The 14,075-nt window shown below is 34.7% G+C and overlaps 1 protein-coding gene across 2 annotated transcripts in view; it reads left to right on the top strand.

Moving 5' to 3' along the window:
• The window catches only part of PDE3B (phosphodiesterase 3B), a 179,149-nt gene that overhangs the window by 84,394 nt on the left and 80,680 nt on the right, over nt 1–14,075 (top strand). For both annotated transcript variants that reach the window (XM_058546034.1, XM_058546035.1), the window contains exon 2: nt 13,530–13,580. In XM_058546034.1, coding sequence (XP_058402017.1) covers nt 13,530–13,580 — 51 coding nt within the window. The remainder of the gene's footprint in view (nt 1–13,529; nt 13,581–14,075) is intronic.

Below are 14,075 nucleotides of genomic sequence, written 5' to 3' on the forward strand. Positions count from 1 at the left end.
CAAATTGCTATGGGGCTGGTATTTTTGTTTGCTTAATTTTAAGCTCAGTTACCATGGCAAAATTTATTTACTTAACTAATGGCTAGCAGTATCAAACAGATACTGGTGGTGACTTGAATAACTTCTTATCTGGTCAATAAAAATCTCAAATAAAAAATGGCGAATTTTCATTTTAAATGGAAAGAATAGTTTAATATAAATTGATTTTTAAGTTTCTTTCTTGGTTAATTAAAATCTACCTTGTTGCTCTTATGATAATTTTCTTTAATATCTATGCCTCCTAAATTTAACATTCAGTTCTAAAATTAAGGCATGTAAGGGCCTGTGGTAAATGTATTTCTGTTAAATATTTAAAATTTGTATCCATGAAGTTGATTTCACACAAGTGATAAGAAAATATTCTTAAATATACCTGTTCTACTTTCCTATATGTATAATTAGGAAATTCATGCCTTTTTGTACGAAATGTTTTTTATGCTTTGGAGATGTAGCCATTTGGAAGAATCAGAGCTCTTTGTTTATGGTCCTGAATCTTTACCATATTAGCAATGTGCTTGTTCATATTGAATAATCTAATTTGATTGTTACTTTCTAAATTAACTTGCAGTTGCTACTTTCAAAAAGCTTTGTTATTTAAAGAATACTTCCATTGTGGCCTTTAAGTATTTCTTCTGTTTTAAGAGGTCAGATGCATTAACTGAAGTTGAGAAATAAGAAGTCGAAAATAGGAGCCAAAGAAAATAGGAAGATTTAAGTCAGAAATAGAAAGTGGTAAGCAGATGTTTGTTGCTCGATTATCCCCCCATTGGTTTGGGGAGATAATCAGATGTGAGTTTGGTTGGAGAGATGAATTTGTCAAATTATAAAAGGTAATCAGAAAGAAATGTTTATATTTTCTTTGCAGAAGATTTGTCTCTCTTAAAACCAAATAGTTCCTTTGTTTTACTTGAACGTCTGCCTATAGGTAAATTTTTTAATTAAGTGGGGTTAGGCACAGAGGTAAGATGGACAAGGAAAATCACTTAATTACTCTGGTCCTTGTTTTCTTTATCTTTAAAATGAGAAGATTGGAATTGTTGACTTCCCAATTCCCTTCACTTCAAATATACTCTGAATATTTGTAACAAGAAAGTAACATGATACAAATGTCTTTGAAGATTGATTTTATTGTGTAAAGTGGTTACATTTACAAGAGGAAAATTGACTGGAGGCTGTTGAAAGTGATCCAGGATTGAAATGATAAAAATGTGAAAAATATGGTGATGATAGAAAATCAGAAATGTCTAGATCAAATTAAATTGATAGGTGGAAGAAGAGAGAGGAATTTTAAAAATGAGTCTCTTATTCGTGCAACAAGTTACTTAATCTGAGTTTCATTATATATAAAAAATAATACTGATCTCACAGGATGAATATGAAGGTTTAATGTAATAATACATATAAATCTTCCGACAGAGTGTTTAATATAGTAAACACACAAGTTTTCATTCTCTTTTGTTGCCTGTGGTTTACCATTGAGAATTGGAAACAATAAGTAAACATCATTCTCTAGGAATTTTGCTGTAGAGGGGAGCAGAGAAATGGGATAGTAGCTGGGTATAAGTATGATCATGAGAAGGTATGTGTGTGTGAGATGTGAGAAATTGCAGCATGTTTACAATCTAATAGGAATAATTTAGTAGAGAGAGAAAAGGATGATGTAGGAGAGAGGGAGAGAATTACTGTGAAATATCCTAAGGTAGGCAACAGGGGATTGGATCTAGTGTATTTATGGAAAAATTGGCCATTGACTAGAGCTCAGAAGGTTCATCTGTAATAACAGAATGAAATGTAGGGAATATAGGATCAAGTATTGAAGGGTAATTTGATGATTTGATGAATAAAAACAAGGTCTAGGTAGATACTTTTCATTTTTGGAAAGAAAGGTCTCATAAAAAGTGTAAATAATTATCCTTTTAGCATATTAGAAAGGGAATAAAATTGGAGGGAGATAAACTTGAGTTCAAATTCTAGCTCTGCAATTTACTAGCTGACGTGTGACAGAATTTATTTACAACATCCCTGTATTATTTAGAGGCACAGGAAGAAATAAAATTCACTCTGAGGTGGTTCAAATAAAAAGGTTTTAATGAAGAATCTACTTTGAGAGAATGAGCAGGGTTAAGAGATGAGACAAGAGATGGTTAGGCAACTAGAGATTTGCAACTATGGAAAGCTGTTGCCTCACCTGTGCCTGAAGGAACAGGGGTGGAAATGGTGTTTTCAAGAGTCCAATGGTGTTTTCAGAGTCACAGCTGAAGTTGTGAAGGGAAGACCATCTGGTAAGAGCTGTAGTCATAGAGGGACACAGCTATCACCAGAGACAATGGTGCGTAAGCAGAGAGGCAGCAGAGAAGAAATAACCTGGATTTCTCTCTCCTCCCAAACTCCAGTTTCCTGCTGGTGGCTCCCAATCTAAGCAGAAACCAGCTGCATGGGAGCTCAGGTGGTACAGAATATAGGGGTCAAGAGAAGGACAAAGAAAGGATCTGGGAGGCAAATGCAGAATAATTAGTCTAATCACTAAGCTGCACCTTCTCCGTATATAAGATGGGGTCACTTGCAAGTTTTACATGGCTGCCGAGTACCTGCCACATTGCTAGCACATAGCAGTGTTTAGTAAATGATAATATTTGTAAGATAGTGTAGCATAATAGGAATCCTTAAAGCTTTGGAATTAGACAGATCTGAATTTAATTTCTGTGTCTGCCACTTACTAGTCATGTGACTTTGGGCAGGTTACTTCACCTCTCTTAGTCTCCTTTGTGTCATCTGGGAAATAAAGCTTAACACAGAGAATACTAGTTTTAGTTAGTTAACTTTTTGGCTATCCGTTTATTTTATATTTTTGGTTTATGTTCAATAAACACAATCAAAGAGTTAAATGGTTTTCTTCACAGGGCCTAAGTTAGAAGGCAAAGAAATAGAAAAAATTAGAAATACTGAAATTTAGTCAATTGCATTAGCATAGATTTGTACACAAAGCTCAAGTAAAATGTCATCAAGAAATATGAGAACAAAGGATATTGTAATAGTTAATTCACAGCTGTACCATTGTAAATATTCTTTTATATTTCACATAACTATAACAGTTCTGTAAGTTTAATTTGAGGACATATATATGTTTTTCTTTTTGGCTACATAGGGAACAATGAAATAAAACCTCATTGACGTAATTGAACCTGATAACATCTCCTGGTTGTACTGCTGATGTTTCACTGTGGTATTGGTGGTTTTGTAGAGCTCTGTAAGCATGTTGGACTTATAAACATATTCAAACAGAAACTTTTATCAGGATTCAACTTTTTAACCACAAAGAAAAGCTGAATTTATATAAAGGCACAGTCTTGCATTCACTTTATCAAGTCAACTAAAAAAAATTTTTAATGGTATATTATATTCCTCACATGTTACTTAGAGAAAATGCTGTTTTAAAAATTAGTTTTGAATAGTAAGCACAGTATGTGAAAATATATAATAATTTCTGATACTGTATTATATTTGAGCTTAGAAGGAAACAGATAAATACAGTCATGTGCCACATAACGACGTTTTGGTCAATGACGGACTGCATATATGACGGTGGTCCTATAAGATTATAATAGAGCTGAAAAATTCCTATCACCTAGTTGACATCGTAGCCATCTTAACGTCATGGCAAAATGCATTACTGACATGTTTGTGGTGACGCTGATGTAAACAAACCTACTGCGCTGCCAGTTATATAAAAGTATAGCACATACAATTATGTACAGCATATGATACTTGATAATAAACAACGATGTTACTGGTTTATGTATTTACTGTACTATTTATCATTATTTTAGAATACTTTAGGGTACTCTTTCTACTTATAAAAAAAAAAGTTTACTGTAAAACAATATGCCATGTTAGGCCAGCAGCAGCCTCATACACCTTGTGTTTACTGTGTCTCTTGATTGCATCATTTTCTCTTGTGCTTGATTTAATCTCATGTTGTTTTGTTCATCATGGCCCCTAAACATACAAAATCCGCTGATAATGTTGCCAGTAGGAGGCCATGTTGAGTGATTGACGTGGAAATGAAATTAAAAGTGATTAAGGACTACCAAGGTGGAAAATCAGTGATGGTTATTGCTTGCCAGTCAGGCATGGTCTCCCATTCCACCATAGCTACGATCTTGATGAACAAGAACAAAGTGATGGAAATTGTTAAAGGATCTGCTTTATTAAAGGCAACGAGCCTAGCTAAAATTTGAGAAGGGCCTATAGCAGACATGGAGAAACTTTAAATGACCTAGGTTGAAGACCAGACACAGAAGTGTATCCCTCTCAGCATCGTGACAATCACGGCCAAAGCAAAAAGTTTGTTTGCAATGTTGAAAGAAAAGGCTGGACCCACTATGATGTTGAATTTACTGCTAGCTCTGGGTGATTTAAATGATTCTTGAATCTTTATTTATTACATAATGTAAAGGTGAGTGGTGAGTCTGTGAGTGCTGATATGAAGGCAGCTGAAGAATTTTTGGAAACTCTAGATAAGCTGATCATGGAGGAAAATTACTTGCCAGAGCAAATATTCAATATGGATGAAACCTCCCTATTGTGGAAATGGATGCCTGAAAGAACTTTCATCCATAAGGAGGCCAAGTCAATGCCAGGTTTCAAGGCTTTTAAGGACAGGATAACAGTCTTGCTTGGGGGCAATGTTGCAGGCTACAAATTGAAACCCTTTGTGATCTGGCACAGTGAGAATCCCAGGGCCTTCAAGCATATCAGTAGGCACACACTGCCAGTGTACTACAGGAGCAGTAAAAAGTCATGGATGACCCAGCTTCTCTTCCAAGATGCCCTCCTGAATTGCCATGCCAGTGAAATGGAGAAGTACTGTTTGGAGAATAACAAACCTTTCAAGATTTTGCTTATTGTTGATAATGCTCCTAGACATCCTCCTTTTGGTGATCTTCATCCCGATATCGAAGCAGTGTTTCTTCCTCCAAATACTACCTCTTTGATCCAATCAACGGATCAAGAAATTATAGCAGCTCTTAAGGCCTACGACCTGAGAAGGACTTTTGCCCAGGCTATTGCTGCAACTGAGGAACACACTGAAAAGACACTGATGCAATTCTGGAAGGATTACGACATCTGTGACTGCATCAAGAACCTTACTTTGGCTTGGGGTGATGTCACCAATGAGTGTATGAATGGTTTCTGGAAGAAGACACTCAAGAAGTTTGTCCATGTCTTCAAAGGATTTGCCAAGGACCAGGAGATTGCAAAAATCAACAAGGCTGTGGTTGAGATGGCAAACAACTTTAACCTGAGTGTCGATGAGGATGATATTGAGGAGCTCCTGGAGGGGGTTCCTGAGGAATTGACTAATGAGGTGTTGTTGGAACTGGAACAGGAATGCATAGCTGAAGAAGAGGCCAGAGAAAAGGAAACTGCAAGAGAAGAAAAAGAAGAACCCCTAAGAAAATTCACACTGAAGTTTTAGTAGAAGCTTTTGCAGACCTCTTTTTAAGAAGACAAGCTTCTTAAAAAGTTTGAAAACATAGACTCTAACACTGAAAGATTTTCATTAATGGAGAGGAATGTTCATGGTGAATTATCTGCTTACAAGGAAGTATATGATGAAGAAAAGAAACAAACCAAGCAAACCACCATGGACATATTTCTGAAAAGAGTGAAGAGCCTCAGACAGGTCCTTCAGGAGGCATTCCAGAAGAAGGCGTTGCTATCATAGGATATGACAGATCCATGCATGTTATTCCCCCTTAAGACCTTCCAGTGGGACAAGCTGTGGAGGTGGAAGACAATGATAGTGATGATCTTGACCCTATGTAGGCCTAGCCTATTGTGTGTGTTAGTTTTTAACAAAAAAGTAAAAAAAAAATTTTTTTTAAATAGAAAAAAGCTTATAGAATAAGGATAGCGAGAAAGAAAATATTTTTGTACAGCTGTACAGTGTGTTTGTGTTTTAAGCTAAATGTTATTACAAAAGAATCAAAAAATCAAAAAAAATAAAGGTTTATAAAGTAAAAAAGTTATAGTAAGCTTAGGTTAATTTATTATTGAAGAAAGGAATTTTTTTTTTTTATAAATTTAGTGTAGCCTAAGTGTTGATGAAGTCTACAGTAATGTACAAACGTCCTAGGCCTTCACATTCACTCCCCACTCACTCAGTCACTCACCACCCAGAGCAACTTCCAGTCCTGCAAGCTCCATTCATAGTAAGTGCCTTATACAAGTGTACCATTTCTTTTTTTATGTTTTACCTTATTTTTATGTAACTTTTTATGTACCTTTTTTATGTTTAGATACACAGATACTTACCATTGTGTTACAGTTGCCTGCAATATTTAGTACAGTAACATGCTGTACAGGTTTATAGCCTAGGAGCAATAGATTATCCCATATAGCCTAGGTTTGTAGTAGGCTATGTCATCTAGGTTTGTGTAAGTACACTCTATGATGTTCGCACAATGATCAAATTGCCTAATGATGCATTTCTCAGAACGTATCCCTGTCGTTAAGTGATGCCTGACTGTATAATAATAGAAACTCCTAAAAACAGCAAGTTAAAATTTCATGCTTTCATTAAATGATGTCTTGTATAACAGAACCATATTTTGAGAACATACCATAGTCACTATAACTTCTTTTTTTACTGCAATTCAAAATTTAGCTATGTTAATTATTTTTATATTTAAATTATTTACAGGATCTACTTGGGTATTGGGATTGAAGTTTAGATGCCTAAAATTTTGCTGACTTGGGGACAATGTGTGTACAGAGCATAAACTGTCTATTACTTAGAAGTAAGATTTTAAAAGAGCTACAGATTATTATGTGAGGGGAATGAATGCTTTTACCAATGTTTCTTAAACTTTTAATATCCGTGTACCATCCACTATGTATTCAGTATGCATGGTAGGCTCCTACTAGTTTTAGATAAATGTGTAAAAATGATTCATCATAATTTTTAAAAACTAAAAAATTACAATATTTTTATATCCATGAACATTGCAATATTAAAGGTATCTCTATTTCAGCTCAGTGATGAGTAAATAGATTGTATGTTGTAGCTTTATTCTATATCCAACCAAAATTCTTATCTTTTCTCTAATTCTCTTAAATAGATAAACCCAAGCAAATTACAATTCATGATGGAAGGCAGCAAGTCTTTTTTGGCTGTTGATTCTGAATAGTCAGATTCAGCATGGACCCTGGAATTATAAAGAGATTTCTCACTGAAGATTATTTTTAGGGCTTTGTCAGTTGCCAAACTAATGGACATTATCATACTTAAAGGCTTGAGAAATAGACGTTCTTTCCATTTTATTGAGGAAAATACTTCTGTTATATTTGCTGTTTATGTTTATATTTTATATTTTCTTTTTTGTATTTTTATATTTGCTCCATTTTTCCACAGCACACTGAAAAGATGTATACTTTGTGGCCAAAACTGAGTGCATTTACATTTATGCTATTTCTTTAACACTGATCAGGCCCAGCATCTGTGTTTTAACCACCAACTGTTTTCTGTGAATAAAGTAGCGTGTAGATTTGCAGTTAGGAGATGCTTGTTGTTTAGCAAGGTTCTTCCTTGCTGTACAGATAACCTGTTTCTCTCAGAACTAACTCCAACACGCTTTTTCCAGTCTTTATCATTGTTCACAAAATAAACATTAAATAGGAAAAAAAAGCATCTTTTGTAGTATGGGTTTTTCAGTGATAAGCACAAAAAGTTGTCTACCATCCTTCCTCATATGTATCACACACACGCCAAGGGCTGATTTGGACTCAACACATGAGTGCATTTATCCAGTAGTAAATTATCTGCTGTGTACAAAAATGACAGTAATTACTCTTTTGCATTATATGCCTTTTAAATTCTGTGATGTCCCAGGGTGTCATATGATAAATACATTTTGGAAATTATTTGATCTGTTCTCTATTCCAGCATAATGTTTATCATCTGTGTGACTAGTTTTACAAGTGTCTCGGCAATAGTTTATCTTTTTTGTGTGTGCTTTTGCTTTTTTTTATGTGCTTTTTTATGTCTTTTGCTGAGAGGCACAGAATCTGATTGGTTCCTCTGTAGTTTTGGTCTCTTCTGTTTTTGGAACAAAAATCTTTAGTTTCATATAAGAAAGCATTATGTGCTTGTTCTATAAAAATTCTGTTGGTTACCAAAAAAGTTTTCATGTTCTGTTTGAATATGTCATAAAAGTTTCCATGGCTTCCTATCATTATTTGATAAAGTTTCAACGTAGACAACATGCAGAAGAATATAGGGTGAATGAATTGCAAGTTTAAAAAATAAAATCTGGCTTTTAGATAGTCACTGTTGTATGTCCTAGTAACGTTTTTGTTTTTACGGTTTTGTGTGGTATTATGACACCCACAGATTAGTATTTCATTTGCATTAAGCTTGTTTTTGATCTAGGCTTAGCATTTATTCTGAGTTATTTATGTTATTATTTTTATCAACACTTTAAGCTTTAGGAAACCAATTTTTAGCCATTTATTGTTTTGATTAGGGATATAATACAACACAATGAAAATGCAAATTTAAGTGATATAAACAATAATATTTGAATGACATGAAAATACTTTAGCTAAGATGATTTGTACTATTACAGAATAACACAGGCCTTAGGGCACCTGCCCAGCTTTTAAGAATATAATGGTTATTAAGATGATGATGATATTTCTGTGGATATCAGAATTAATTTCACATTTCACAGTTTTCAAATATATGTAAATTAAATCGATTCTTTTTTTCCCTGTAACTATTTCAGACCCCGAGGAACAACTAGTGATTCGCAGATCATAATTTGATAAATAATGGCTAATTCTCTGTCACTGTTTCCTAGTTTAAATTTTTATCGTAATTTGATAAATAATGGCTAATTCTCTGTTACTGTTTCCTAGTTTAAATTTTTATCTAAGTGCTAATGTTATAGAGACATTGAGCAATATTTTCATTAAGGATTTTGCTCCTTTGGTTCTCTCTCACTCTGTCCTACATCATTAGTTCTCCTACTGTCCTGGATCATTCCTATCAAGTACAAACAAGCTCTAGAACCTATCATGTTAACGACAACAACAAAAGTATTATCCCCATGTTTTTTTCCAAATATTGCTCCATTTCATTCTAGCCTTTCACAGCACAATTTCTCAAGAGTTTTCTCTAGTCACTGTCTCTACTTCTTTACTTCCCTAAATTCTTAATTTTTTTATTGAAGTTGAATAAATACTTATGAAATATGTGTCAAGTGTAGAGACTAAGGATAACAAACACTATCTACCCACCATTGCCATTAACTTTGAACATTACCAATAACTTTGAAGTCCCTGTGTGCCACTCCCATCCAGTGTCCTTCTCTTCTCCCTTAGAGATGATCACCATCCTGAATTTCTTTATAGTTTCCATATATTTATGTTCCTAAAGAGTGTATTTCAATGTATATTTTATTTTACATGTATGAAATTATACTCTGTGTATCCTTCTGTGTCTTGTTTTTCTTATTCAACATTTGTTTCTGGGACTCATTTATATGGTATGTAGCTGTACTTCATTCACTTTCATTGTTGTGTTCCATTGTATGGATATACCGAAATTTCTCCATTTTGTTATTGATGGAGTTTGGATTGTACCTAGTTTTCTTGCTACCCCAAACAGTACAGCTATGTGCATTTGTGTTCTTGTCTCCTGGTGTCAAACTATATAGTAAGAGATCAAGCTTTGGGGTTTTTCCCCCAATCTGTTGTGGATTGATGCTTTTGTAAAATACACTAAAAATGTCTCAACAATTGCTATGAAAATTTCTGAACGTGTAATTTCTGTATTTATTTTATTGTGGCCCACACTTTTAATAACACTGCTCTAAGATATACCTAGCTGCAGAATTCCTGGATCATACATCTTCCACTAATTATGCAGAAAATTTTGTTTTCTCAAAATCAATAATATTCTAGTTGTTCAAATCACACAAAAGGCAGTCTACCAGCAATTTGTGGCTTTCACTGTATCCGTTTTCAGTTCCTAATATGCAGGGGATTTCAGGCCAAGACATGCTGCGTTTTGGTAAATGTGATTTTTGATCCTAGAGAAATTGACTGCAAGTAAGAATGAGCTTCCGCTAAAGAGTTAATTCAAAGCCAACCTAGCAAGTACAAGTGAGAGAAAACCATGATCATGGGATGAAGGGCCAGGGAGGAGTGAATTGTTTAAGGGAGATGGTCTACAATACAAAATGCTACAGTAGAGAGATCTAAAAAGAGTAAGCATAAAGGGAAAAAAAAAACAAAACACATTGTACCTAGTAAGGTTTTTAGAGACCTCTAAGAGTATGATTAAAAGATGGTGCACATTACCTCATGTTAGCAGTAGCTTCTGAGTAGGCAGCCTCAGAATGGCCTCAATGCGTTAGGGAACTTTCTCAGAGTGTGAGCTAATGTTGCTCTTACAAACAAGAAGTAGAACTACTTTATATCAGTGTTTCTCAACCTTAGTTTCATTATCACCCCCCTAAGGAGCCTTTTTAGAGATTTTTTCCCTAATCATCCCTCCCCGTCTATGAAATTTTAATACCATAGATTTACAGTATTTTGTTTATGTACTGTGGTATTTGCAGGGCCACAAACCACTTTAATATTTTTAACATTATTTTTTCTTGCTCCCAAGAACCAATTTTCACCTTCTTGGGAGTGATACGACTCCTGTTAAGGATGCATGATATGAATACAAATATGGCTCTTGGTATCAGAGTGTAACTATTTAAAAAGATAATATTTATTTAATCATAAGGTCAATGAAGTTGGGGGTGGGGCAAGGAAAACTGACTCAGTGTTCAGAAACTATCTTAATGAAAGTACGCTTGAGTTAACAAAAAGTCCGCTTCTTCTTTGTTTTTTTTTTGTGACGAAGATCAGCCCTCTGCTAACATCTGCCAATCTTCTTCTTTTTGCTGAGGAAGACTGGCCCTGGGCTAACATCTGTGCCCATCTTCCTCTACTTTACGTGGGACTCTGCCACAGCATGGCTTGACAAGCGGTGCGTCAGTGCACGCCCAGGATCCGAACCCCAGGCCCCCGCAGCGGAGCACACGCACTTAACCTCTTGGGCCACCAGGCCGCCCCCTACTTCTTCTTAGTCTAATGAATTGGGGAAATGAAATATAGACATTTGTCACTATTTGATGGTATGCTTGTAGAAGAAAAGTAGAAGTATGAGTTGGATGATAGTACAGTTGGGTAAGTTTGTAGATTCAGAATGCAAATTAGTGAATTGACACCTATCTCGTAGGTAATTTTTAGTGACCCACCATGTGGATCTGTCTTCACTTCTGTCTATTTTGTAGTTTTATTAGTGAACTTAAGAAAATATCAGATTTACAGATGTCATGATGATGAGAGAAATGGTGAATAGGCTAGTTGACATCCTCAGTCTCCAAAGAAACTTTAACAGGCTAAAATCAGGACAGAAGAAGAGTATTGCAGTTGGGTCTAAAAAGCCAATTGTATAAGAATAGCATGGAGAAAATGGAGCATAGCAATATCAAGTATAAAAGAAACAGGGATTTTAGGTTATGTTAATATTAATGTGAGTATTCTTAGGAAGTTATTAACATCTTAAACAAATTAATTAATGTCTCTAGAATCTAGAATGTATACTGGTTAAATCACAACTCCAAATAATTATATCAGGACCACACTTAGGGCCATATAAAATACTGCAAAAATTTGTTGAGTCTTCTCGTATATATGATATACTTTGCATGTAGCTATATACCATAGCCATTTTGTGGGCACTGGTCCATGAATTTTCTAAGTGGTTATAGTATGTCTGTATTTTCTTGGGGAAGAAATAGGTTTCCCTCCACGGGCAAGAGATGATCTTCTGCAAGAATGTTGACAAGGAGATGGTGATAATGACAACTGACAATTTTTTATGTGATTAAGGGTGGGTATATTATCTGAAATAGAGGTCAACAACCTCAGCTCATTGACCAAATCCTGCTAGCAACCTCTTTTTCTATGGCCCTCGAGCTAAGAATGTGTGTGTGTTTTTTTTGTTTTTTGCATTTTAAAGGGTTGTAAAACACAAACAAAAACCAAACAATATGCCACAGATACCTTATGTGGCTTGCAAAGCCGAAAATATTTGCTGCCTGTACCTTTACTGAAAAAAATCTGCCAACTCCTGGTGAAATATTTGATCAATGATAGAGTAGGTAATACTTTAAGATCATTTGCAACCAGGAGACTTAAGACCAAGGACAAGAAACAACAGAAGTAGTTAAGTATATGGAAATTATGTGATTATGTTACCAATTAACTAGGCTTATTTCAAGACCAGGGGCCAAAGCTATGTAGAAAATCGCAATTATAATCAATTATTTAGGCAAAAGGAGAAAACCTATTTATTAACTAAGTAAACTTAGAAGAAATTTAGAGTTAATCATAGATAGCAGTTATAGCTTCCTAAATTAAAGCTGGTTTTATTTCCTTGAGAATAGTAACTATTGGAAAGGGAAGCAGCCAGAAAGCCTGCTAGGAAGAAGGGCCGGAAAAAACGAAGCTGGGACTAAGAAGTTACTGTTTTTTTTTTTTTTTTTTGAGATTTTATTTATTTATTTATTTATTTTTGTGAGGAAGATCAGCCCTGAGCTAACATCCATGCTAATCCTCCTCTTTCTGCTGAGGAAGACCGGCTCTGAGCTAACATCTATTGCCAATCCTCCTCCTTTTTTTTTTTCCCCCAAAGCCCCAGTAGATAGTTGTATGTCATAGCTGCACATCCTTCTAGTTGCTGTATGTGGGACTCGGCCACAGCATGGCCGGAGAAGCGGTGCGTTGGTGTGCGCCCGGATCTGAACCTGGGCCGCCAGTAGCGGAGCGCGCGCACTTAACCGCTAAGCCACAGGTCTGGCCCAGAAGTTACTGTTGATAACCTTTAAAGGAGACAAACAGGAACACTGTTGCTAATTATCTGAATATCAAAAGGAGAGTGTGTTGCTTTTTGTAAATCCATTCCCTTATACTTAATCTAACCACAAGGACAAACTTTTTATTTTGACAGAATTGCCTTATTGGTAAGGAAACAGCACCACCTATTGACACTGGTTTAAGATCAGAGATGATCTTTGGAGAGAGTGGCAGGGGGAGAGTGTCTGATGATTTGTAATTTCTCTTGTGTTTTTAGTGACTGGATATGACTTTGGATTTATATTTTCTTTTTTGTGGTAATAGATATTTTGAAGGTTAATATAGCTTATTTTAGTGACTTTATTCTGACTATTCTTTTGATTTCTCAATCACAGATTGTATAATTAATGAAATAATCTGTCTAGAGAGGATTTTTATTCTCACCTTCCCAATTCCTCTCCCAAACTTTAAGCTATTTAAGGTATTTGTAATTGAAGATGCTTCATTTTTTCTTTACATGTATTTGTTTATTTCTGGTTTGTAACTAAGTGAACTTTTTTTTTTTTCAGATGATTCTTTGGGATTGGGACTTAAAGCAATGGTATAAACCTCATTATCAGGTAAATATAAGTGATATAACTAATAATATCTGTAATAAAACTTTTAACATTTAAATCGAAGTTACATTCATAAGATTTCTATGCCATAAGATTTTATTTAACTGAACTAAAATAACCAGAATTTTCATTTAGGTAAATTAAAAAAAAATACATTTTAGTTGTAAGGGAAAAAGAAAATGATGAGAAACCAAACTTATGTAAATAGTTAATTTTAAAATGTTGATAATATAACCTGGGCTCAGAATAAACTTATAATTCTATATTAAGGAGGAGATTTTTTTTTCTGATTGTAGACAACTGATCCACAGAGGGAAAAAATATATTAGAGACTGTATATGAGAAAAAGCAAAGCAGTTGGCAAAATATTTTTATTAGGGAAGCAAAAACACTCAGAGTTTTTGGTAAACTTTTTATTGAATTATACATAGAAAAAATTGCACAGCTTGATGACTTTTCACAAACTTAACATCCTATGTAACTAGTACTCACGTCAAG

This window comes from Diceros bicornis, chromosome 7, assembly GCF_020826845.1.
Source record: "Diceros bicornis minor isolate mBicDic1 chromosome 7, mDicBic1.mat.cur, whole genome shotgun sequence".
NCBI lineage: Eukaryota > Metazoa > Chordata > Mammalia > Perissodactyla > Rhinocerotidae > Diceros > Diceros bicornis.